We start from the raw sequence: 22,940 nt of genomic DNA, 5'->3' as shown, positions 1-22,940 counted from the left end.
GGCCATACCACAGTGCTAGTTTCCAGTCAATACTCCCTCAGCCCTCCACCTTCAATTTACTGGTATATGAACGGAAACCAAATATGAAGTTAAAAGCACTCAGGGCAGCACACTGCCCTAGATACTGTTGTGAAAAGCATTTTACATTCTTTACATGCACAGTGGGGGTGGGGGTGGGGGGTAGTAATGAATCTGAAGTCTACCAAGTATTTACCTTTTATACCAAAGCAACGCTTCACCTGGCCTAGGCTAGGAGAAATCCAACCCTCTTAGCTAAATAGCTGGTTGAGTGGGTGCATAGACCAAGGCCTTGCTTGGGCTTGGAGGAGCACAAACGGCCAGCTTCTCGCCTCGTGGGCCAGCACCCTAGAAGCCAGCAGCGTGGGAAGGACTATGGTTCACAAGCCACACCTGGCCGGTTATTATCGCCTTGCTACCTTTACACGCGCTTCTGTTCCCAGGAGCAGGCCAGGCCTAGGACCTAAGCAGAGCCGGAGAGCTCCGCGGAAGCAGCTTTGAACAGGCGGATCCGGATCCGGATCCGGCGCGGGGACCAGCCAAGGAGCCGCAGCGGGTCAGGCACCCACAGGGGCTGATCAGCCCGCACAGCTGCACTTTATCCCACGGGGAGGGCCCAGCCCCCGGGTTAAAGCGGCCACGCTGGGCACCTGGTTCTCGCAATCAGGGCCAGGTGTGAAGGTAGCCCCCGATATGCTCCGCCTGGCTGGTCCTGCTCGGCTCGGCAGCGCGCTGCCCCGCTGGGTCCCGCATGGAGCCCTCGCTGGAGAGCTACTGGGAGCAGTGCGCGGGCCAGGTGCGTGCGCTCCAGCTTCTCCTCCGGGTAGAGGCTGGGCTCGAGCCGCTGCTGGGGGCGCTGGGCAGCGGTGGCCGGGCCTGCTGCTCCCCTAGCGGAGGCTGTAGTGTCCAGTCTTCTCCTCAGCCTGGGGTCTCTAGGTTCCCTAAGGGTCCCTAGTGCTGGGTAAGGCCAGACTGGTCCCTCTAGCGGGTACCAGCTGCTGCTAAGTGACCGTGCAGCCCCTGGGGGAGTGGGGGCTGGGGCTTTGGACCCCTTTGTCTTTCTCTCCTGCTGGGGGACCTTGTGGGGAGCTGCCCCCCACATTGGTAGTGGGGCTGCCCTGAGCCATCTGCTCTCCCGCCATGGCTTCAGTCAGTATCTGGACTGCAGGCTGGGTGTGGGATGGGGCCTTTGACTTCCCCTCCCTCTTCTCTGGGCCTCAGCCATGAAAATGAAGAGGTGAGAGTCACTCTAGCCAGCTCTGTTCCTAAGGGTGTCTGTGTAAAACTTCCCCACTGTGGAAGGAGAGCCCCAGGCCAAAGGAGCAATGGGTGTCTGAATCTGTGGCCCTCTAACTCTGCCTAGGCCTAATCAAGGGGCTGGATAGTGCCACTACAAGCACCTGTGGGACCAGACAGGTGGAAGACCTCTGGGAAATGCCTTCAGGCTTAGAGAGGCCCTTTTAAAATCTCATGTTCTGTGGGGGGTGGGGGGGGGTGTCTTATGAATCTCTTTGGCCTGGACCGTGTTTGAAAAGCTCTCCTGAAAAACTGAGCTCTTTGTGGTGGTTGACTTGGGCCAATGAGGCAAAGGAGTAAGGTTTCATCTTTGTCTGCAAAGGCTCTAATATATATATATTTTTAAATGACTTGAATGCAGTTTTCAGACTGCATTCATCTGTTGCAACTGTGTTTCCTGGCCAGCCTCCCCACTCTTGGTACGAAGCTTTTGTACAAAGACTGCATTGTAATGTGGTGAGAATCTAAATCTAACCCTCTAAATAAAAACACTTTTGGCAACTGATAATGGGTAGGGTCTGAAGGGAGAGGGCCAGGACATGTTCCAGGTAGCTGCACTGAAGCAGGAAAAATTGAATAACCTGAAATCTGAAAGGTGGGTTTCTATATAACATGACTATTGTTATTAATTCCTTCTGTTGTTTCTTACTAATTAATTGTCTTGTTTTATGTCAGTCTTCACACTGATTCATGCAACTGACACCTGGGACCCTCATGCCCATGCAGAGCCCCTGTTAGATCATGGACCTTTGCAAATGGGTAGAGGCTCATTTATAGTGTCTGGGGGCTTTATGCTGTAAACTTTCAGGTGCACAAATGAAATTTTCCTGTGTCTAAATAGGGCTTAACACAAGGGGCCTGATCTTGATTGTTGACTACTGGGAGGAACTACAATGCAAATGGAAAACTCAGAGTAGCAACAGTTTTGGGTATTGTATGGCTAAGAATAACCCCAAATGCTATCTGTTGTCTAAATAGGCTTCTCTTCCCCCCCCCCCCCCCGCCCACCACCCCACTTCACTAGCAGTAGAGTGGTATTGTCAGTTTACAGTGTAATTGAAGTACCTCAAATTGTAGTGATGTTTCAGACAGGATATAGGCACCAAGCTCTCATTTATTTGGGGAGGCAATGGGAAGCCCTCCAAACAATCATGGCTGAAGGCAGAGACAGTCCTCCATCCAGTTAGGTCACCTAGAGAACATTTGGTAACCTGTAGCAGACTCTTCAGTATAAAACTTGTCTTGACCTGTTTTTCCCTCTTCTGGTGTGTCTTCTGTGCTTTTAGTCTGCCTTCCCCCCCTCACCCCCAGCGAGCTTTCTACAATATGTAATACGTTTTTGAATCTGCCTTAGTCACAAAGTAACTGTCTCAGATTTATTTTACCCTATTTTCTGCTTCCTTCTCCTTTATAAAAGCTTCTTATTCCTTCCCTCTCTTGTATTCCGCTTCTCTTGTTGTATCTGCTCTAATTCACCTTTCTGTTGAGGTGGGAGGGTGTTAAATTTCTCCTGTGCCCCCTAGAGGGAAGGGAAGAGCAATATTTAATGTTAAATGTGTTGCCTTCTCCTTTCCAACAAACAGCTGCTGTGGGAGTTTTAATGCATTAGCCAGTCTAGAGAAATAATGGGGTTAAGAGGAATGGTACCAGCTAACCTCTGGGGCTTGTTTTTTCCAACTAGGATGGCATTTTGGGCACAACTTTGCCTTATGAGTGGGGACTGAATGTTAGAGGCAAGTGTTTATCCACTGTTGTGGAGACGCAGATTTGTGTAAGTGGTTCCACTAGTAAGAAGATACTACTTTGTGACTAATCCTAGGACTTTTCCACTGACTTCTCGCTGGTATCGTTAAACTGTGCAGTCTCATGACAGTGTGTCAGTCTTTTTGTGGAAGATACCTTTCTATTTTGAGTGTCCTCTTATAATAACTGCTTAGAGTATTGTAGTAATCTGACTTCCCCTCCTCCTGGCTAATATGAAACCATCCATATGTATTTTAAATTAAGATACTTCTCCCAAACATGCTTGTGTAAATTCCTGTTTCTATCTTATTGGTTTTTGGATAGTTTGCATGCCACCCTAGTCTAAGATCCTGAGGTATGTTGAACACAGCTCGTCTTGGTTGCTTTTAGGTAGTATCTCAAATTCACAGAGACAAAGACTTGTGTAATGCCAGCAGTTGGGCACTGGTTATTGAACACATTTGGCAGAACCTGAATGTGGGATTTGTCTCTGTAAAAGTACAGTTCTCAGTGTGCTGTATGTAGCTTGAAGTATTCATCAGGCTCTGAAAATACCTCCTCTGGTATCTTTGAGCATATCACGGTTCCCACTTCTCTCTACCAAGCTAATAAAGTGGAAGATCTTGCCCTGTGTCGGACTCTGACATCCAGGTCATTTAGATTTGTGTTTTTAAAATTCACTCAGTCACAAACTAGACATTTCCAAGGGTGTAAGTAATTATGCAGGCTGGCTTGTACTTGATCAGACCAAGTGGTCCAGTTCTTGCCAACAATTGCTAGTATCAGCTGTTTGAGGAAGGTGGCAAAGACAGTTACTTAATGACCTCCCTCTGGGGGAAAGTGTTCCTAGCCCTGATTGGTGGTTGATGTGCTGAAGTAAGACTTGAAATTCTTCCCCAGACTGCCTTTTTTCCAGCATTGTATACCTTGTAATACAAAGCCAACCAAATGGCAATAGAGAACAGGGTTAGAACTTGGGGTGCACCTTTACTGTTTGATGGCTCAATTGTGGTATTAGTGTTTATTTCTCCTAAATTAGTCATAGGCTCCATGGGCCACATACTTTAGTGTCAAGGCTTGTCCCCACTCTGATAATTCACATGCAGAAGGTGGGACCTACAAAAGAACTTAATTATCTTGCATCTAGAGGCTCTGCTTTTTAAAAAAAAACAAAACAAAAAAAACAAAAAAAAACCTTACCAAGGTAGATTCCCTGACCTTGAATGTGTAGCCGCCTTCCAAGTAGGGAAAAAGCTCTTTTAAAACCCAGGAAGACACACTTGGGATGTCTTCCCTATGGGGTAACCCCAAGCTGCTACCTCTTCCTTAGGAGAACCTCAAAACAATAAATGAAACTGCACTCCGATAGCTGACCTTTTGCTGTAGGCATGAGTAGACAGACTCTTCTTTAGGACACAGGAATCAAATCATGGCCTTCAAAATACACCAAGAAAGTGATTAAAGCATAGTCGGTTGCTAGGTGTTGCAAAGCAACTAAAAGAGAACATGGTTAGAGAACAGAGAATAACTTCCTAGGGTTTCAATTTAGAAGTTGCAGTGTACAGGGAGGGAATACATCAACCAGCATAAGTTTCACACCAAACCCAAAATCATGTCTGTCTAAAAATTTCTTTTCCTACTTACATATTTGTATGCCCAGATTTGTGGTGTGACAACACTTACTGGATTAATTCAACCTGTTTAGGATTAAGCATCGGTCTCCCTGCTATGGCCAAAAAACAAGACCTTCTCCACAGGCACCTGCTTCAATTCAAAATGATCCCCCTCTCTTGGCTGCTTGCCAGCAGAGAACCCACTCTCTGCATTTAACCCTTTGCAGACATTCATTCATGGTGGTCTATAAAGTACAGAAAACCTTTGAAATATGCAATTTCTAGTTGCACTTAGCTCACATTAATGTGAGTTAAGCGCATCTCAAAATCCCACTTCCCCCTGCCCGGGTTCAAGCCACCCATGTGCAGGCCTGGCTCACTACTACCATATGTGGCCCCCATTCACACTCTCTGCACACAGTTTCAGCTCATGCCCTGCCCCATTTCAAACTTCTGCATGCTGCTCTGGCTCACCCCTCCCCACCCCCCAAGCAGGTGGCTCTGGTTCAACTCCACCCCTCTGCAGTTCTAACCCACCTGAGGCTGAACCCCCCTACCTCCCCCCATAGTCCCAACCCACTTCTAGGCTTAAACCCCGCTCCCCCCCAAACCCAGGACTTACCTTTCAAAGGGAGTTCCAGGTGCTCTTGCTGCTTCTCTGGCTGCAGAAGGTGCATCCCACCAAGGGGGGGGAAGCCACCCCTGACTTAAATCAAATTTCACGTATGTGAGGGTGTGTGAGAACATTACTGTACTGTGTAATAGAGAAGAGTGATGCATGAGTCAATACACTTCTCTGTTCAGGCAAAAACCTTGGATGAATTCCTAGATGATTCTTAAATGGAGACTAGAGCAGGTCAAAAAATGCCATTTGTCTTCAGTGGAGGAACTTTGAAAAATGTCTGAAGCTTTTCCCCCCAAAAATCATCAAATTAGAACAGGTTAATAGAAAACCAGTACATTTTGATGAGAATGGAAATTGTGGGAAAATTCCCAACTTAGTCAAAAACCCAGTTTTCAGTTACACTTGTTCTCAAAGTTGATCAGCTCTAATAGACCTCAATCCATGTAAACATCTGCCTAAATAAAGCATTGTTAAGAGTCTAGGGTGAGCATCTTCTTAGAAGTTAAATTCACTTTTGTGGGTGCTTGCAGGGCTTAGCGCAGGTTGGGCCTTGATTTCCAAACTGCTGAGCAGCTGCAACCCGCGACTTCTGCTGGTGCTGTGGTGTGCTCTCAGCACTTGAGAATCAATTCCCAAGCCCACTGGTTACTAGCAGGTCTTAACACTTGTGGAATAGATGAATAGGGATGGAATGATTTCCTTTGATCCATTTAAGTCATTCCTGCCATCTGCTGGACTCAATGTCCTTACAGTTCAATGGGGACACGTACAGACCCTTGTCTGGTACCAAATAAGTGTAAGTGAGATGGTACCAAGGAAAAATTACTTCTGAACTCCACAGTGATTAACTTTAAAACTTCTTTCCAAACTATCACATGCTCCATAAGAATGGCCATACTGGGTCAGACCAAAGGTCCATCCAGCCCACTATCCCGTCTGCCGACAGTGGCCAATGCCGGGTGCCCCACAGAAGGAGAACAGAAGACAATGATCAAGTGATTTATCTCCTGCCATCCATCTCCTGCCCTTGTACTGAAGGCTAGGGCACCACATTTTACCCCTGGCTAATGCCCATTTATGGACCTAACCTGCAAAAATTTATCGAGCTCTTTTTTTAAACCCTAATAGAGTGCTGGCCTTCACAGCCTCCTCCGACAAGGAGTTCCACAGGTTGACTGTGCGCTGTGTGAAGAAAAATTTCCTTTCATTAGTTTTGAACCTACTACCCATCAATTTCATTTGGTGTCCCCTAGTTCTTGTATTATGGGAAAAGGTAAATAATTTTTCTATATTCACTTTCTCCACACCATTCATGGTTTTATATACCTCTAGCATATCGCCCCTCAATCGCCTCTTTTTTCCAGACTGAAAAGTCCCAGTCTCTCTAGCCTCTCCCCATATGGGACCCGTTCCAAACCCCTAATCATCTTGGTTGCCCTTTTCTGAACCTTTTCTAATGCCAGTATATCTTTTTTGAGGTGAGGAGACCACATCTGTACACAGTACTCAAGATGTGGGCGTACCATAGTTTTATATAGGGGAAGTATGATATCTTTTGTCTTATTATCTTTCCCTTTTTTAATAATTCTAACATCCTATTTGCTTTACTAACTACCGCTGCACACTGCGTGGATGTCTTCAGAGAACTATCCACTATAACTCCAAGATCCCTTTCCTGATCTGTCGTAGCTAAATTTGACCCCATCATGTTGTATGTGTAATTTGGGTTATTTTTTCCAATGTGCATTACCTTACACTTACCCACATTAAAATTTCATTTGCCATTTTGCTGTCCAATCACTCAGTTTGCTGAGATCTTTTTGTAGTTCTTCACAATCCCTTTTGGTTTTGACTGTCCTGAACAACTTGGTGTCATCTGCAAACTTTGCCACCTCACTGCTTACCTCACTTTCTAGATCATTGATGAACAAGTTGAACAGGATGGGTCCTAGGACTGACCCCTGGGGAACACCACTAATTACCCCCCTCCATTGTGAAAATTTACCATTTATTCCAACCCTTTGTTTTCTGTCTTTTAACCAATTCCCGATCCATGAAAGGATCTTTCTTCCTATCCCATGACCGCCTAATTTACATAAAAGCCTTTGGTGTGGGACCGTGTCAAAGGCTTTCTGGAAATCTAGGTATATTATGTCCACTGGGTGCCCCTTGTCCGCATGTTTGTTAACCTCTTCAAAGAATTCTAATAGATTAGTTAGACACGACTTCCCTCTGCAGAAACCATGCTGACTTTTGCCCAACAATTCGTGCTCTTCTACGTGCCTTGCAATTTTATTCTTTACTATTGTTTCTACTAATTTGCCTGGTACTGATGTTAGACTTATCGGTCTATAATTGCCAGGGTCTCCTCTGGAGCCTTTTTTAAATATTGGCATTATATTGGCTGTCTTCCAGTCATTGGGTACCGAAGCAGATTTAAAGGATAGGTTACAAACCACTGTTAACTCCGCAATTTCACATTTGAGTTCTTTCAGAACCCTTGGGTGAATACCGTCTGGTCCTGGAGACTTGTTACTATTCAGCTTATCAATTAACTCCAAAACCTCCTCTAATGTCACTTCAATCTGGGAGGGTTCCTCAGATTTGTCACCTAAAAAGGCTGGCTCAGATTTAGGAACCTCTGTAACATCCTCAGCCGTGAAGACTGAAGCAAAGAAATCACTTAATCGCTCCACAATGGCACTGTCTTCCTTGATCGCTCCTTTTATATCTTTATCGTCCAAGGGCCCCGCTGCTTCTTTAGCGGGCTTCCTGCTTCTAATGTATTTAGAAGACATATTACTATCATTTTTTTGAATTTTTGGCTAGCTGTTCCTCAATCTTTTTTGGCTTTTCTTACTACGTTATGACACTTAATTTGGGAGTGTTTATGTGCCTTCCTATTTTCTTCACTAGGATTTGACTTCCACTTTTTAAAAGCTGCCCTTTTCTCTCACTGCCTTTTTAACATGGCTGTTAAGCCATGGTGGTTCTTTGTTAGGTCTCTTACTGTGTTTTTTTTATTTGGGGTATACATTTAAGTTGGGCCTCTAGTATGGTGTCTTTAAACAGTTTCCATGCAGCTTCCAGGGATTTTAGTTTAGTTACTCTACCTTTTAGTTTGTGTTACACTAAAATGAGGAAGCTAGTTTAATTCCCCTTTTTGAAATTAAATGCCAGAGTGTTTGACTGTTGTGGTGTTCTTCCCAACACAGGAATATTAAAAGTTATTATATTGTGGTCACTATTTCTAAGCGGTCCAGTAACAGTTACCTCTTGGACCAGATCCTGCGTTAGGGTCCATCACTGAACTTCTAAAACTTACTGAACAAGAAGTCTTCTGGCACCTTATAGACTAACAGGTATTTTGGAGCATAAACTTTCATGGGCAAAGACTCATGTGAGTTGGGGGGTGGTGGTGGTTTCAGAGGGGTATTTAAAGAATGGGGTCCAGAAAAAGGGAGGGCCAGAGCTGACAAGGCCTATTCGGAAGGGTAGCAATGGCCCCTTATCAATAGTAGGTATCGAGTCAAAAACAAGTCAGATCAGATGGGGGGGAAAACTTACTGTGTAAGCAAGTAAAGTAGAGTTTTTACTATATTTTAAAGTATAAATAAAATTGACTGACACTAGAGCAGTAAAGCAGTTTTCCTGACACAATCTTGTAAACTAACTTGTACAATAGGCAAGGTACTAAATAAGGCAAGAGCCACTTTATATTGTATGTCGTCTTAGTTCACTTATCTGGGCATTGTTTGGGATGCCTATTTAGAACTCCTAGTATCGCTCAACCCTTAAATAAGGGTGCAATCCAGCGGCCAAATATAGTCAGTGGGATTCATTCTGGTGGACTTTGAATCCTTCCCTAATAGAACTGAGTAACAAGTTCATCTAAGTATCCTATTGCAAGAAAACATATTTAAAAAACAACAAATTCATTAGACAGTTGTTTTCCTTCATTGTGGGGAAGGAAGTCTGGTCTTTTTGTGAGGTGCTGTATGTGGAGGAATGTTCTTCTAAATGGAATATGATGGCATTTTCCTATTTCTAGGAATGTCTAAAGGGTTTTGAGGCAACTTAATTTGCTGTCTAAGAAGTCTTTTCAAGTTGAATCCATTGAAGAAGCTGTGTTGGGGTTATGTGTAAATGTTACATGCTGGACAGCAGCCTTTCAAAATTTGTTGTACTGTCTTTTTATGTTTTCACAATAACCGCTTGAAACAAATGTCTTCCTTTGTCCATCACATATTGGTCATGAATGCTGACCTATTGTGGTTGAAGTGCAGCTCAGTTTTGTTTGTGTAATAAAATTTTGGTTGTAAAACACATCTGAGTTTTACACACTGATATCGGGGTGGGGGGTGAAAAGTCACTGAAGTATAAGCCCCTAAAATTATTGTTGAGACTTTCTAATTTTACCTTGAAAGGGCTATCTGTGATGCTCAAAATGGGGAGGGATATTTTATGCATTTTTGTGATCATTGAAGAAAAATTCAATTTCTCAAGCACTGTCACTGAAGTAAATGGGCATCTGGTCTTCTGAAACACTAATCTTTTTTTTTATGAAGGATGACCTTTCGTCAGCTGGTCCTCAACTGTACACTCCCATGAGTCCTTTTGACACAGACCTACCAATTCAAGCAACTCAAAGTGCCTCGTTCACTTCTCATCATGACCAATCCAAAGAGCTTTCCACAGACTTCTCTTCTGTGGACCTCAGCTTTCTTCCAGATGATCTAAACCAAGATAATGGAGAACAAACTCATGCAGAAGATGGTCATGACATGCAAAGAGAGCAATACAGATCGCAGTCGACAGAGCAGGACAGTGGATTCTTAGATGATAACAATTTGTCACAGCTGAGCTGTCCGGACCCAACTCAGCCCTCACCTGAAACATCTGGTGCCTGTCCCCCTTTGACACCGATGACCCCTATTACCCCAATGACACCTGTTTCAGAAAGCTCTGGCATAGTTCCTCAGTTACAGTAAGTAAACTGAGTCTTATGGGGGAGCATGTGCAGGGGAGAGGTCTTGCCATGTACGTGAAGGACTAAAATGGAGAGGGAACCAATTATAGAAATGTAAATAGTTCACAAATAGGCCAAGTGCACTTCATGCTTCAGTAGAGAGAGTTTCTGTAGGCAGAAGAGGTCACTTGGTCTCCATGCAAGTGGTGTTCTTGGCTTAGCTTTGGGAAGAAGCAAACAACATAATCGCATGCACTGTGCATAACTCCTGCCTCCGAAGGTGCTGCAGCTCTCTTCTGATATGCAAACTCCCATCAAGAAAAGCTTAATTTAATGTTAGTTTGAATTTCCAAGGGCCCTCAACTGCTGCCCACACACTAAACTGCAGGGGCCCAAGTAACAATCCTTGAGAAGGAGGATTCTTTAGCCAGATGGGTTGTTAGTGCCTTTTACCACCATAGTGGTCTACAGTGCAGCCAGCAGCTGCTGGTGAGACTCCCTCTTTGGTCTAACTGCTGTGGTGCTCTGTGTACAGGGAACTGAAATCCTCTGGCCTCCAGCAGTGGAACAGGGAATGGAGCACAGCTGCATGGAGAACATAATATAGTTGTCAGAGCACAAGTGTACTACTTAATCTTTAACAGCTTTGGCAATGGGCCATTTTATATTATTGACCTTCATGAAATAACTTGTTATATATGACTGTCCTGGAGTAATAACTGATCAGGAAAGTAAAAGGTAACATGCACCATGATTTCAGGCTGATGTATTTTTAACTAGATGACATTGAGCTATGAATTTGAGTTGCTTTCTTATTTCCTTAGGAACATAGTATCCACTGTGAATCTGGCTTGTAAACTAGACCTGAAGAATATAGCTCTGCATGCCAGAAATGCAGAATATAATCCGAAGGTGAGATTTTTTTAGAGAACGCTCGTGGGTGTTTTATATTTAAAGGCCTGGGATTCGAAGGTGCACTTGTTAATCTGGTCATGTTTTCTTTGCTAGTGCACGCTGCTTTTTTTTTTTAAAGAAATTAGTGGAAATCACAGCCGTAAAATCTTCTTCCAGGCTCTCATATATTTGATGAAAATCAAACCTTTTGTCTTCCTTTTCCCATGCCTGCCCACCTTCATATCCTGGTAGTTCAGCCTTGCTATGTGCTGCATAAGGAACTTAGGGAGTGCTCCTGCTTCAGGATGCCTGGCCCTCTAAAGGGGATCGGGGCCCATCCTCACCTGACACTGAGATAAGGGGTCAGTTGGGTCTAAAACCAGCAAATGGGCAGCTGCAGGGAAAGAGCTGTGGGAGCTACAGGAAACAAGCTGGCTCCTGTCAGAGGTTGCTCTAGGGTGCCTCAGTCTCAGACAAGGGGCTTGTACAGAAGGAACATGTGGGCCCTGCAGAGGGTCCCAGGAAGGTGGGGAGGCAATTAGAATGATTGACTTGCATGCTGTGTTCTTCTCTTCATGGAGAAGCAAAGCTCAAGACCTAAGCTATCTTAGGGAAGTGTCACTCCTTCCTGTCCCACCCCATCAGCACAACAGCTTCCAGGTCCCTTATTGTTAGAATCACAGTTGGATGAGACCAGAAGGTCATCGCGTCCCACCCCCTGCTAAAAGCACTTTTTTGTGTTAAATAAGCCCATGCTAGTCTTGGGCATGGGTTTCTTAAAACAGTGACGTGTTTGATAGTTATAACAGCAATGAAAACTGCTCTTTGTCTTTATCACAAGCATAGGCTCCACTTCTGAAGAAAGGACTTGATGATCCAGAACGACTCCATGTGAATATGCTTACTCCAGAATAAATACCTGATTCTTGTTTTAGCTTGATTCACTGAGGGCTGAGACAGTCCTGTTGAGATCAGAAAAGCCTTTTGTATCTTTCTATTATTGCAGCTCATATGCACATAATCCTAATGATTTGGGATCTAAAGCAGTTTTCAATGATTGTTTAACACAGTTAAAAAGACCTTCAAAGTATAGGTGTACATAAGCCAGTAGGTTGCTAGCAACCCTCAGTCTCCAACTGGAAGCCTTCATTTGAAGGAAGGGATACATAAGTAAAAATATCTATTACCAAGTGTGCATCACAACAAAGAATTAAGAGCACTTGTGGTTTTCAGAGTGATGCTTGAAGCTGTCTTAGATAAAATGGGAAGGCTTTAAAAAAAAAAATGCGGAATCGTGTAAGCAAGTTGCATAGTAATACAAGCATTAAAAGGTGGTATTTGTATTACTGTTGTACCCCTAGCCCCAGTCATGAAGCAAGATCTCACTAGTATTCTTGTTGGACTTTTTCTCCAGAGGTTTGCTGCTGTCATAATGAGAATCAGAGAGCCAAGAACAACTGCTCTTATATTCAGTTCAGGCAAAATGGTCTGCACAGGTGCAAAGAGGTAGGAAACTTCTCTTCTAAGTTTGGCTCTAACAGCAGAGGACATACTGGGACAGAATTGTGAAATGACCTACCAATTCCACAAAAGGCACATCCTAAAACCAAAAAGATGGGGATTTGTCCCTGCACAGATTGACCTGTTAGAAGTCACGCGAGCTCCTGTTACCAAGTGGCATGCTGTTCTTCTGAACCACCCATTGAGCTGAGCAGCTATTAACTGACAATCACTTAGACTTATTTCAATTTCCCACTTGTTCTAAACATAGACTTGCTATAACCTCTGTTGCTGTCTCATGTCTCTAAATAAGTGTGTTTTGAGTCTAGCTGAGACTCCTTCATAGCACAGAAATGTTCTGCTTCGTGGCTTTTTAAAATCCTTGTATACTTCATGCTCTTGATTAAGTGCCCTATTCTCACCTACCAACTGCCCCATTATCTCCCTTCTCTCCTAAGGAAAATCACTGGGTCTGTCTTCAGAATGTGCATTGCTGCTTCCTACTTGAAATTCTAGCTCATAATTTACACCCTCCAAAACACATAACCACTAAAGTATGCTTGATTAGTTTCCCAGAGACCTGTCTAATCATCTTAAGCCAAATCATCTGTGCTACTCCAGCCCAGGGAAGGGGAAACTAGCTTAAAGGACTAGTTTTTTTTCCTCCTGTATAGGGGAAACTGCACAAAGCATACACTAGACACCTGTACAGGACTCTTTTTTTTTTTTTTTTTTTTTAAATCCACTCCTGTCCCACACACATGCTTCCCCTGTGCTTTATCTTCTGCCACCCCCCACATGCCCCACCGATACAAATTCTAGAAGAGACAGGTTCTCCAGTGCTACTTTAAAAGTCCATTAACTCCGTGTGAGTAAATGGAATTCCAGACACAATTTTTTTTTTACTCAAAATAATAAAACAAATATTGCTTGAACTGGCGGGGGGGAAACACTTGCCTATTATCCCACATTTCAAGTTCAGGATTAAAAACCTCTTTTTAAAAATCTTAAATAGGCTTTTCATGATGATAAATAAAATTTCAACTGAGAAGATTTAGCTTGTCTCACCTCTCCCCTCCAGAAACTACCCTAGAGTCTGTGTGCAGCAAAGTATACTTTACCCACTCCAGCTATTATAACAGTGGACCTTGCTGGTCCTGTGAGGTCCCAGTCCTGCATGACGCTCTGCCATACACCCTTCCAGCCTGCTTAATTTTACTTCTGGTGGAGGAGGTATATAGTAGGTGTGTCTTGTATCTCAAAACCCTGGGACAGTGCAATGGCTCTTGGGTGTTTTTATCAGCCTGTCCTCACTGTGCTGCTGCTTTTAGGGAAGAATACGACAGCTGTGGACCAATTTTTATTCCCACCCACCATGCATAGGACAGAGGCCAGATGAGCTGTATTGTGAATAAGTTAATTTTGTTAAACTTGACATGCAACATTTTTAACACACACACAAGCAGTCATATAGCACCTTTACCTAATAAAATTGTTGGTCTTTAATGTGCTGTAAGACTTGTGGGTTCTTTTTCCTGTGAAACTACAAACTAACATGACTACCCTTCTGAGACTATGCCACATTTCTATTTTGATTACACACCTTTGTAATACTTGGTTTAGAAATTTCCTTTAATTTTAATTAAAGTCCAAAAAATGGATACATTGCATTTTTAAATATTTTGGCATAGTACTTTTCCAATGCTTTAGTTTTAAGGAAGGGAGAATTCAGTGAAAACAACATGACTATAAAATGCTATCTTGCCAAATGTCCCAAAAAAAAAAAAAGCGCCCCAAATTGTCAAACGCTTTGCCCAGCAGTGGGGCTAATCTCTCACCTGCCTCCTCACTCAACCGTTGTCTTTCGTCTAATTCTGACCTCCTCTGGAAGACATTCATAAGGAGCTGTTCACCTTTGGCGTGCCATGTAACCTCCTGCTGCAGCAATGCAGGGCCTTCCTTTTTACTTCCTGGTCCATTCCTGGCTCTGCAGGATTGATTGCAACATATGTTTTCTGTAGCACTTGGAGACACCCATGTAAACTCCAGCTGCTGGACCAGAAGGCCACTCAGGGGAGTGACAGATTAGCTGGGCCCCAGGACCAAGTGGATGGGGTGGGCAGAGCTCCACGCTCCCAGAAGACCAGGATGTGTGTAGCCTTCAGAGCTAGCTAGAGCCTACCTGTAGTGATGGCAGTCTGGAGCTATGATCCCTCTTGAATTGTCAAGCCCTGAGGCAACTTCCCCCTCCTTCCACACTTTGAGGCCTGCAGCCATGATTCCTATTCTGGACTTTAGGTCTGGACTGCTCGCTAGCTTCAGGAGGCAGCTCTCCTAGAAAAATGATAGGATTGATCAAAGGTCAGAATGTGACACTAGCCAAAGGGGAGGTGTGGGTTTGGTTTTTAACTTTTTAAATTTCAGGCTAAGACTGTAAATCTAGAAACCGTGAACCCTCAAACTCCCACATCTGTGCCCCCTCCAGTGAAGAGCAGTCCCGGTTGGCAGCGAGGAAGTATGCACGCGTGGTGCAGAAGCTTGGGTTCCCAGCCAAGTTCCTTGACTTCAAGATACAGAACATGGTGGGCAGCTGTGACGTGAGGTTCCCAATCAGGCTGGAAGGACTGGTTCTAACTCATCAGCAGTTCAGTAGGTATGTGGGCAGAGGGTTGGGGCTGGTGGAGGGAGGTTCCAGGCACATATCTGGGGCAGGAGAGGGGTAATTATAAATAACACTTTTTAGTGGAGAAGTCCTGTGTAAATGGACAAATTCTAATGCTGTGCTGCCGTATAAGCATAAGGGGTGTGCTGCTTACCAGGGAGGTATTTAAATGCCATACCATACCCGTGGATGGCATGTGACTCTCCTGTTTGAGGAGGCTGCCCTGGAGCTGCTTGGTCCCCTTCCAATGCACTAATCTCTGATCCCTTCTTGAGCCCTGGCTGTTCACCCGCCAGCCGCTAGTAGTGAGTACCTCTTCGCTCCTCCGAGCAGGTTCCCATACAGGCACAGTGGGGATAAGAGGTGGCAGAGCCTTGGGAATCTGAAGAAGTGGGTCTTACCTATAAAAGCTCACTACCTAATAAATAACATTTTAGACTTTAGGTGCTACAGGACTGCTTGTTTTTTATGTAGCTACAGACTAATACAGCTGCCCCTCTGAGACCATCAGGGGATGAGGATGAGTGGGAATAAGGCTTCAGGGCGAATGCCAACCCTTCTGGTAGGCAGCAGCATGCTCCCAAGGCAGCAGGATTGCTGTTCAGCCTCCCCAGGCTTCTTAAACCTGCTGTGTATGAGCATACCCTTGGTCTGTTGCAGCCATTATCTTTTCTTTATCCCCTGTTTTGCATAGCCTAGACTTGTAACATTGCATGTGTCTTTTGCAGTAAACCCTATTGGTAAACTTGCTGCAGTATGTTTGTTTCTAATGTGGCAGAAGTCAATATGGCTTCTGTGCCAGAACTATTGATGTTGGCAGGAACGTTTGCAGCTCTAGAAAGTAACTAACTCAAAGCAGAGTCCTGCCTTCTTAAGGGAGAAAAGCGTTTTTGCTTTGCAGTTTTCACTGTAGGAATCTGGGTTCCTCAGTAGTCATTGTATTTTTGTAGAGTTTCAAAGTAATTAACCGTTAAAAGTATACGGCTAATAAAGCTGTGTAAACAGGCATCCTAGAGCAGTTCATATTTCATGGAACTTAATGAACTAGTACAGACTGAACCTCTCTACTCTGGCCATGCTCTTTTCCAGCAGCATCCATAATCTAGCATGATTTAAGTTAGCTAGATGATCACTTATCCTGAGTGTGGCCAAGTTTCCCATGGTCTATAAAGTTTTACAGTCCCCAGTCCTACCACTGTTTAGCGTGCTGTTATTTAGCTGTAATTTATCCCTAAATACCTAAGAGCCCAGCATACGGTGGAAGTATTGGTAATGCTGGTAAATAACATTGACCGCTTGTGGTCTGGCAAATTCTCATATGGCACCAGTCAAGTGCCATGGGTGCCAAACTAGAGAGGTCCAATCTGTAGTAAAAATCAAATTGCTAAGTAATGCTTTTAACCTTTTTCCCCCCTTTTTTTGTTTCTCTGAAAAGTTATGAACCGGAACTATTTCCTGGCCTTATTTATAGAATGGTCAAACCAAGGATTGTTTTGCTTATCTTTGTGTCTGGAAAAGTTGTATTGACTGGTAAGTGGTCTCTTTATGTATTGCAGTAACTCTGAGCACTCTGTGTGGTAAGATGACATTTAAGCAAAGCATAGTGCAAACACTAGAGGTATCCCTTAGACTCAGAGCAAAACATCAAGGATATAGAAGTACCGTGTTGTGTACTATTAGAACACTCCACAGGAGTGTGAATAACCCTTCAGGAAAAACATCACACGCCATTTGTATCAAACACATCAGCACTTTATTTTAATCACCACAACTAGATAAATGTAATCTGAAATAATAAGATTGAGTCCCTTGGAAGTAATAACCTGGTCATGCTTCCCTCCTCAAATAGAAAATTTCTTTAATTGTTCGTGTAGTAGTTGCAGCTGGGAAAGGAGGGTATCTCTCTCCTAATCTTGGCCCTTGTTCAGCAAAGCACTCAATTTTAAGTGGTTGCGGTGCATTTGGGGTTATAAACACTTCTGAGCATTCTTTCTGGAACATTGACCGTATTGGGGGAAACTTCCCTTAGTCAAGTTGACTAAAAAGACAAACCGCCTCTCTTAGATGTCTGGCTCTATTCATTGCATGTTTGAACATAGGTGTACCTGGCACCTTTAAAGGCAAATAAAAAATTGCATGCCTTTGCCTAAGGGCGCTTTCAATCATCATCATGAATAGCTCAACTGGGCGCTCCAGGATAGACATCTCCTCCACAAGTTCCATGAAGTCATGCTGGCTGGCTGTACTCCACAGATGACTCCAGAATAACTGTTTGGATACTATAACTGCAACCCCACTTCTTCACCCCCAACAAAACACGCACCTTTGCTGGGAAGGGTGTTTTTTTCAATTTAAGGATATTTTAAATCATTATCATTTTAAATCTCCAAAAAACATGGATTTAAATAGTTACGAGAAAAAAGCTAAGACTGACTGACTACTTAGTGCACTTAATTTTGGAGTAAGCACCATTGAACTCATTGACCCTTGTGGGGTTTTTTTGGAGGAAAACTATAGAATGGGGTTCCCTTGGGAAACCTGAGATATGATAGACTTATGGCATCACCCGTTACGGTCCGTGGCCATGCTCTTCAAAAGAAGGGGCATATATTAGGTGATAAGAAAACGACACTTTGTGGCCTTTAGATTTCTTACTGCAACTTTCCATATTGTGGAACACTTCAAGTGACAGATTGTAAATCTAATTGAACAAGCCATAAGAATTAGCTAAACTGAACATTATTTTCCTCTAACACAGCAAGCAGCTTGGGAATTTACTTGTCAAATCATGCTTGTACTAAAAGGCATAGAGCAAGTCTTGAATGATGCATTGCAAAGTGAATTATTTGTTACTTAACCAGTAGATCCACTCAGCCATATGTACATTTTTCTTCCCAATAAGCAGTTTTTGTTATGACACTTCATCCTTGCAGCTAGGCCCAGCATGATCATCTTCAACTACCTGCACTTGATGATCTCCCTCTTTCACCCAGGGAACAAACTTACTCAAAACATAGCCAGACAGGGGGTCTCTCTTATTTCCAAAAGCCATGAGACTTTTCTATGGTAAAAGTGGAGGGGAATATAGGAAGCTGTGTGCATGCTGAATGATGTCCTTTCCCATCCACTCCACTGTTACTTTCTATGTTGGCTCCAACTTTTCCTATATATTGTCTGTGTTAAGACCATGTCTTAACCTCCTCTGCTGTGCTTGGCTGAGGCCCACCATCGCGTAAGCACTGAACAAAAACCATCCTATCCAGCTTGTCCGTCTTTGTACATGTTACTTTTTATTCTGCTGAAAACGGAACTTGAAAGGCCAGAATTTTCAAGAAGCAAGAACCAGGATTTAAACTGGACAGACTAGAACTATTAATTCCTTTTTTGAGACTGTAATCATGTATGTAGCATGTCAATGAGAATTGTTACTAAGTGTCTCACTTTAAAAATCAGTTTGTGGTTTTTGTTATCCACTCTGTTGTAGAGGTATAAAGGAAGCCCAAGAGCTCAGCTAGGTCCTATTTTTTCCCTTCTTGGGCCTATTATGAGGTAGCTGGCTTCTGGGTACTTCTCTGGCCATGCCAATCTGTTTCTTAAACTTACTTACCCAAGATGGGTGGCAGGCATGTGTTCTCCTATAGACAGCCACACAACCTCAAGACAGTACTCACCAGCAGCCATGCACTATACCGCAGAAACAGTAACCCAGAAACCTATCCCTGCAACAAACCCCACTGCCAACTCTTTTCACATATCTATACTAGACACGATCACTGGACCTAACCACATCAGCCACACCATCAGGGGCTCATACACCTGCACATACACTGATGTGTTATGTGCCAACAATCCCCCTTTGCCATGTACATTAGACAAACTGGACAGTCTCTGCACCAAAGGATGAATGGACATAAATCAGGCATCAGGAATTTAAATACACTTAAATTTACAGGGGAACACTTTAACCTGCCTGGACATTAAATAAAGGATTTCAAAGTAGCCATACTGCTACAAAAGGATTTTACCACAAGATTACAGAGGGAGACATCTGAAGTGGAATTCATTTGCAAGTTTGACACTTGGTCTTGAGAGAGATCTCCATTATCTTACTAAGGTCAATTTCTCCACCTTTATTGGCAGGAATGAGACCCATCCCACTTAATTTACTACTTCTACTGGTTCTGTTAATGATAGGTGACCCTTCTCCTCTGCTATGTAAACCCTATATTCTTATTATCTACTTCAATTTGAAGAAGTGGGTCTTCCCCAGGAAAGCTCATTACCTAATCACATGCTACAGGACTGCCTCTTATTGTAAATCAGCTATTATCTTACGTTTCAAAGGGTAATAAGTTTTTGTTTAAGCTGTAATTATCCCTTAGACCTAACCTAGACTAAGCAGCTGGGGATCTCTTGTTTCTGTATAAGAAGGCTTGCATCCAGATTTCAAGCAGCCATGAGAGCAATTTGAGGGAACCTCTGCATTCCCTTGCTCACTTCTGCTGCAAGCTGCAAATACAGCTGAGTGCGGAGGTGGCATTCACTTGCAAGATGCATCCTTTTCCTGTGGGTGGACTGGAAGAATCTGCTTCTTTTTGGTTCTCTTTAATGTTTGCTCTAGTTGATCGATGGACCTTCTTTGTCAGGCAGGTTTTAACAGCTTCTGTTGGAGACTAGTCTGAAATGCTGATGTCTTTGTCCAGTGACTTACACTGTTTATAAAAGCTTGCAATACAACTCCCATCTTACAGGATGGAAGACCAATGTTATAAGTGTGATGCAGCAAGTATTAAAAGTACAAGTGCTTTCTTAAAGTAATACCTATTTTTTCCAGTACTAACACCCAGGTGAAATCAGCCTGCTTGCTTGTGGGTTCCCCTACTGGTGGGGGAGGGGAACAAAAGCTAGTCCAGGCCTAGCACTTCTAAATGACCTATGGCTCCTGCATCAGTGGTGGTGCCCAGGTACCTGAGCCATTTAAATCATTGCTCAGGTACCACATAGTGTACTCCGGGCAGCTCTAGGGACCACAGGGTGCCAGTGTGGAATGCTCTAGGTTGTGCTGAGGTCTGCCCCCAGATCTGCCACTTCTCAAGGCCCCACCCATTCTGGAAGTGTACAGCCAGACTGGGGTGGCTCTTGACTCCTCTATATGGAGACCTTGGCATGAGCTGGCACCTCATCCACCAGAATAACAAGGTGCGCATGTTGGCATGCCTTAGTCTGGAGAGTGGGCCATTTCAGTGCATATTGCTTATTTTGAAGGTTTGCTGGCTGTACTTCTGGGCTAATGTTACATTGTCAGCAACAAATGTTCTTGGTCCCCATGATATTATTAATGGAAAAAGTTAGTGTGGTGGGGGGAGGACACTGGATTAGAGACTGCGAGCTGATTATTGAAAGACAGGGTACTAGCCTGGATGGACAGATATGACCTGGTTATGGCTGTTCTTGTCAATGTTTCATAACAAAACTTTGCACTAATGGGTTAATAATTAGTCAGCCCTATCCCTAAGACTGAAGGGGACAGGGAGCTCAAACGCAAAACATATGACTAATAGAAATATTTTCAAGGAATTTTGAAAAGCTTCCTGGAGCTCTTTTTTTTTTAAATTCACTATGAAGCAATATTGCATGCTATTCCCAAAATGAAAGATGAATAATGACTAGGGTAGCTTTGTTTTTTTTCCCCAAGATGAGAACAAGGGAAAAATGTACCTGTTGTCTTACTAATGTAAACTGATGATGGTTTAGAAAGCGATCTTGCTGCTTTAAATGGTATCTAATTCTCACTGTGCCCCTTCAAGAGACTTTAAATAAGATCCAGTGACAACTGATGAGAGGATGTGGGGTTGGGGTGTCACTGGCCAGGTGACTCCTTGCTCAGCTCCCTCCAGCAGTGTTGCTCAGACTAGCTGGGGTATGATGCCAGTAGCAGGGGTCCTCCCTTCCCATGCTCACTGTCAGCTTTGTGGGAGGATGCAGAAGCAGAGCAACTTGACGACAGTTCAGTCCACTCCTCCTGTTCCTTACCACGTGACTCTGCTTCCCACCAGAGGACACATGGGAGTATGGTTCCACCTCACCCCTAAGTGATGAGCTGGCAGCCAGGGGAGAAGAGCAGAACCGGGTTGCAGGTGCCAGACCCCTGCTAGTTCCCTGAATCACCTAGAGGCTCTGGCCCTCTCTCCCACCCATGGTATTGGGGATGTGGGGATGCACATATCCCCTCCCTCCCATGCATTGCTCCAGTAAGAACCTTAGTTTTTCTCACCTTTTTTGGAAGCACTTTATTAGCTATTACACTAGTCCCTACTGGTGCTGCCTCCATAATGAATGCAACCTCGTGAGCATTTTTAATACTGTCTTGGATCTTAAACTATTTTAACATTTTTATAGGTGCCAAAGAGCGTTCTGAAATCTACGAGGCGTTTGAAAACATCTATCCTATTTTAAAAGGCTTCAAGAAAGCATCTTAAAATTTCTTGTTTTAAAAACAAATCCAGGAGGAATATGTAGGTTTGTATGGTTATGCATATAACCAAGGTAACAGTATTCCTACACCTAAAATACAGAATTGTGTATTAATAGGTTATCGTGTTCAAAATGGCTTTGTATGCCTATCTCTAGATGTGTGTATGAAACAGTTTTGCTGTAAAATCTTAATGTTTCTAATGAGTTCAGTCATTGTGTCAAATTCTGCTAAAGAATTCATATGCAAAAGTAAATTGACTTTTGACTAGGAATGTAAATTAGGACCACTGCACTATAAAATATTTTGTTGTAGTGTACAATGGAAATCATTTGTTTTTTTTCCAGTGGAATGGATGTAACAATGGGGGTTAGTCAAAAGATCAGCCTTATTAAAATCCTTAAGGTTTTGATAAACATTTTGTAGCAATGAAAGCTTAATTTCGTGTTAATTCAGACTTTAGTTTGTCTATAACACATCTTAAAAAATTCAACACAAGCCTTCTTGCCATCAGACATCCAGACACAAATTCACAACTGATCTTTGTATCATTCTCTTGGCCCACAGAATGACAACAGATCAAGCAAACTATCACACCTACTGCTGTGGGCACTCCCCTTATTGATAGAATTGAAGAGCATAAATGGTACTGGGTCAGGGTAAAGCTGTCAGTTAGTGCTAGAGAGAGTGGTAGCTGGGAAATGACAAGCTACTTATCTCAAGTCATCCCACTAGATGTGGGTTCTATCAATTATTTTGGGTTGAGTTTCAACTAATAAAGCAGGGGTGGGTAAAGTACAGCCTGTGGGCCAGATCTGGTGCCACCTCAAGAACAGAGCAACCAGCCCCTGCTTTCAGCATCTTCCTGCTCCCTGCAGCTCTCTACTCCAGATGCCAGGAGGAAGAGGGAAGACTTCATGTGCTGCTCCTGCCTTTTTCAAAAATAACTCCTCTCCCATTGGCCAGTTGATGATGGTTTCCAGCCAAGGGGAGCTGAGACTTTGCTGGGAGGCAGGAGCGGCGCATGAAGTCTTCCTTACCCTCCCTTTCAGAATTTGGAGCAGAGAGCTACAGAGAACAGGTAGCAGTCTGGGGCTGCAGCAGGCAGAGCACCTGCCACAGGGCTGCTGTCCAGGTAAGTCTCCCAA

The 22,940-nt window shown here is 43.6% G+C and overlaps 1 protein-coding gene across 1 annotated transcript; it reads left to right on the top strand.

Annotated features, from left to right (window-relative positions):
• Nucleotides 1-769: 769 nt before the first annotated feature.
• On the top strand, nt 770-21,799 carry TBPL2 (TATA-box binding protein like 2). The gene is made up of 7 exons (XM_074996237.1): nt 770-814; nt 9,864-10,282; nt 11,089-11,176; nt 12,573-12,664; nt 15,144-15,311; nt 16,756-16,850; nt 21,720-21,799. The coding sequence occupies exons 1-7, from the start codon at nt 770-772 to the stop codon at nt 21,797-21,799; spliced, it is 987 nt and encodes a 328-aa protein (XP_074852338.1).
• Nucleotides 21,800-22,940: the final 1,141 nt, after the last annotated feature.

Source organism: Carettochelys insculpta, chromosome 6, assembly GCF_033958435.1.
Source record: "Carettochelys insculpta isolate YL-2023 chromosome 6, ASM3395843v1, whole genome shotgun sequence".
NCBI classification, from domain to species: domain Eukaryota; kingdom Metazoa; phylum Chordata; order Testudines; family Carettochelyidae; genus Carettochelys; species Carettochelys insculpta.
This window is presented reverse-complemented; position numbering and strand designations above follow the sequence as displayed.

What these genes read in the sequence shown, in the direction of transcription:
- TBPL2 (XM_074996237.1), top strand. Translation starts at nt 770, where the DNA reads ATGGAGCCCTCGCTGGAGAGCTACTGGGAGCAGTGCGCGGGCCAG. An exon ending in GTCTGCACAGGTGCAAAGAG is followed by an intron (nt 12,665 to 15,143) that starts GTAGGAAACTTC and finishes TGCCCCCTCCAG; the next exon opens with TGAAGAGCAGTCCCGGTTGG. An exon ending in TGGAAAAGTTGTATTGACTG is followed by an intron (nt 16,851 to 21,719) that starts GTAAGTGGTCTC and finishes ACATTTTTATAG; the next exon opens with GTGCCAAAGAGCGTTCTGAA.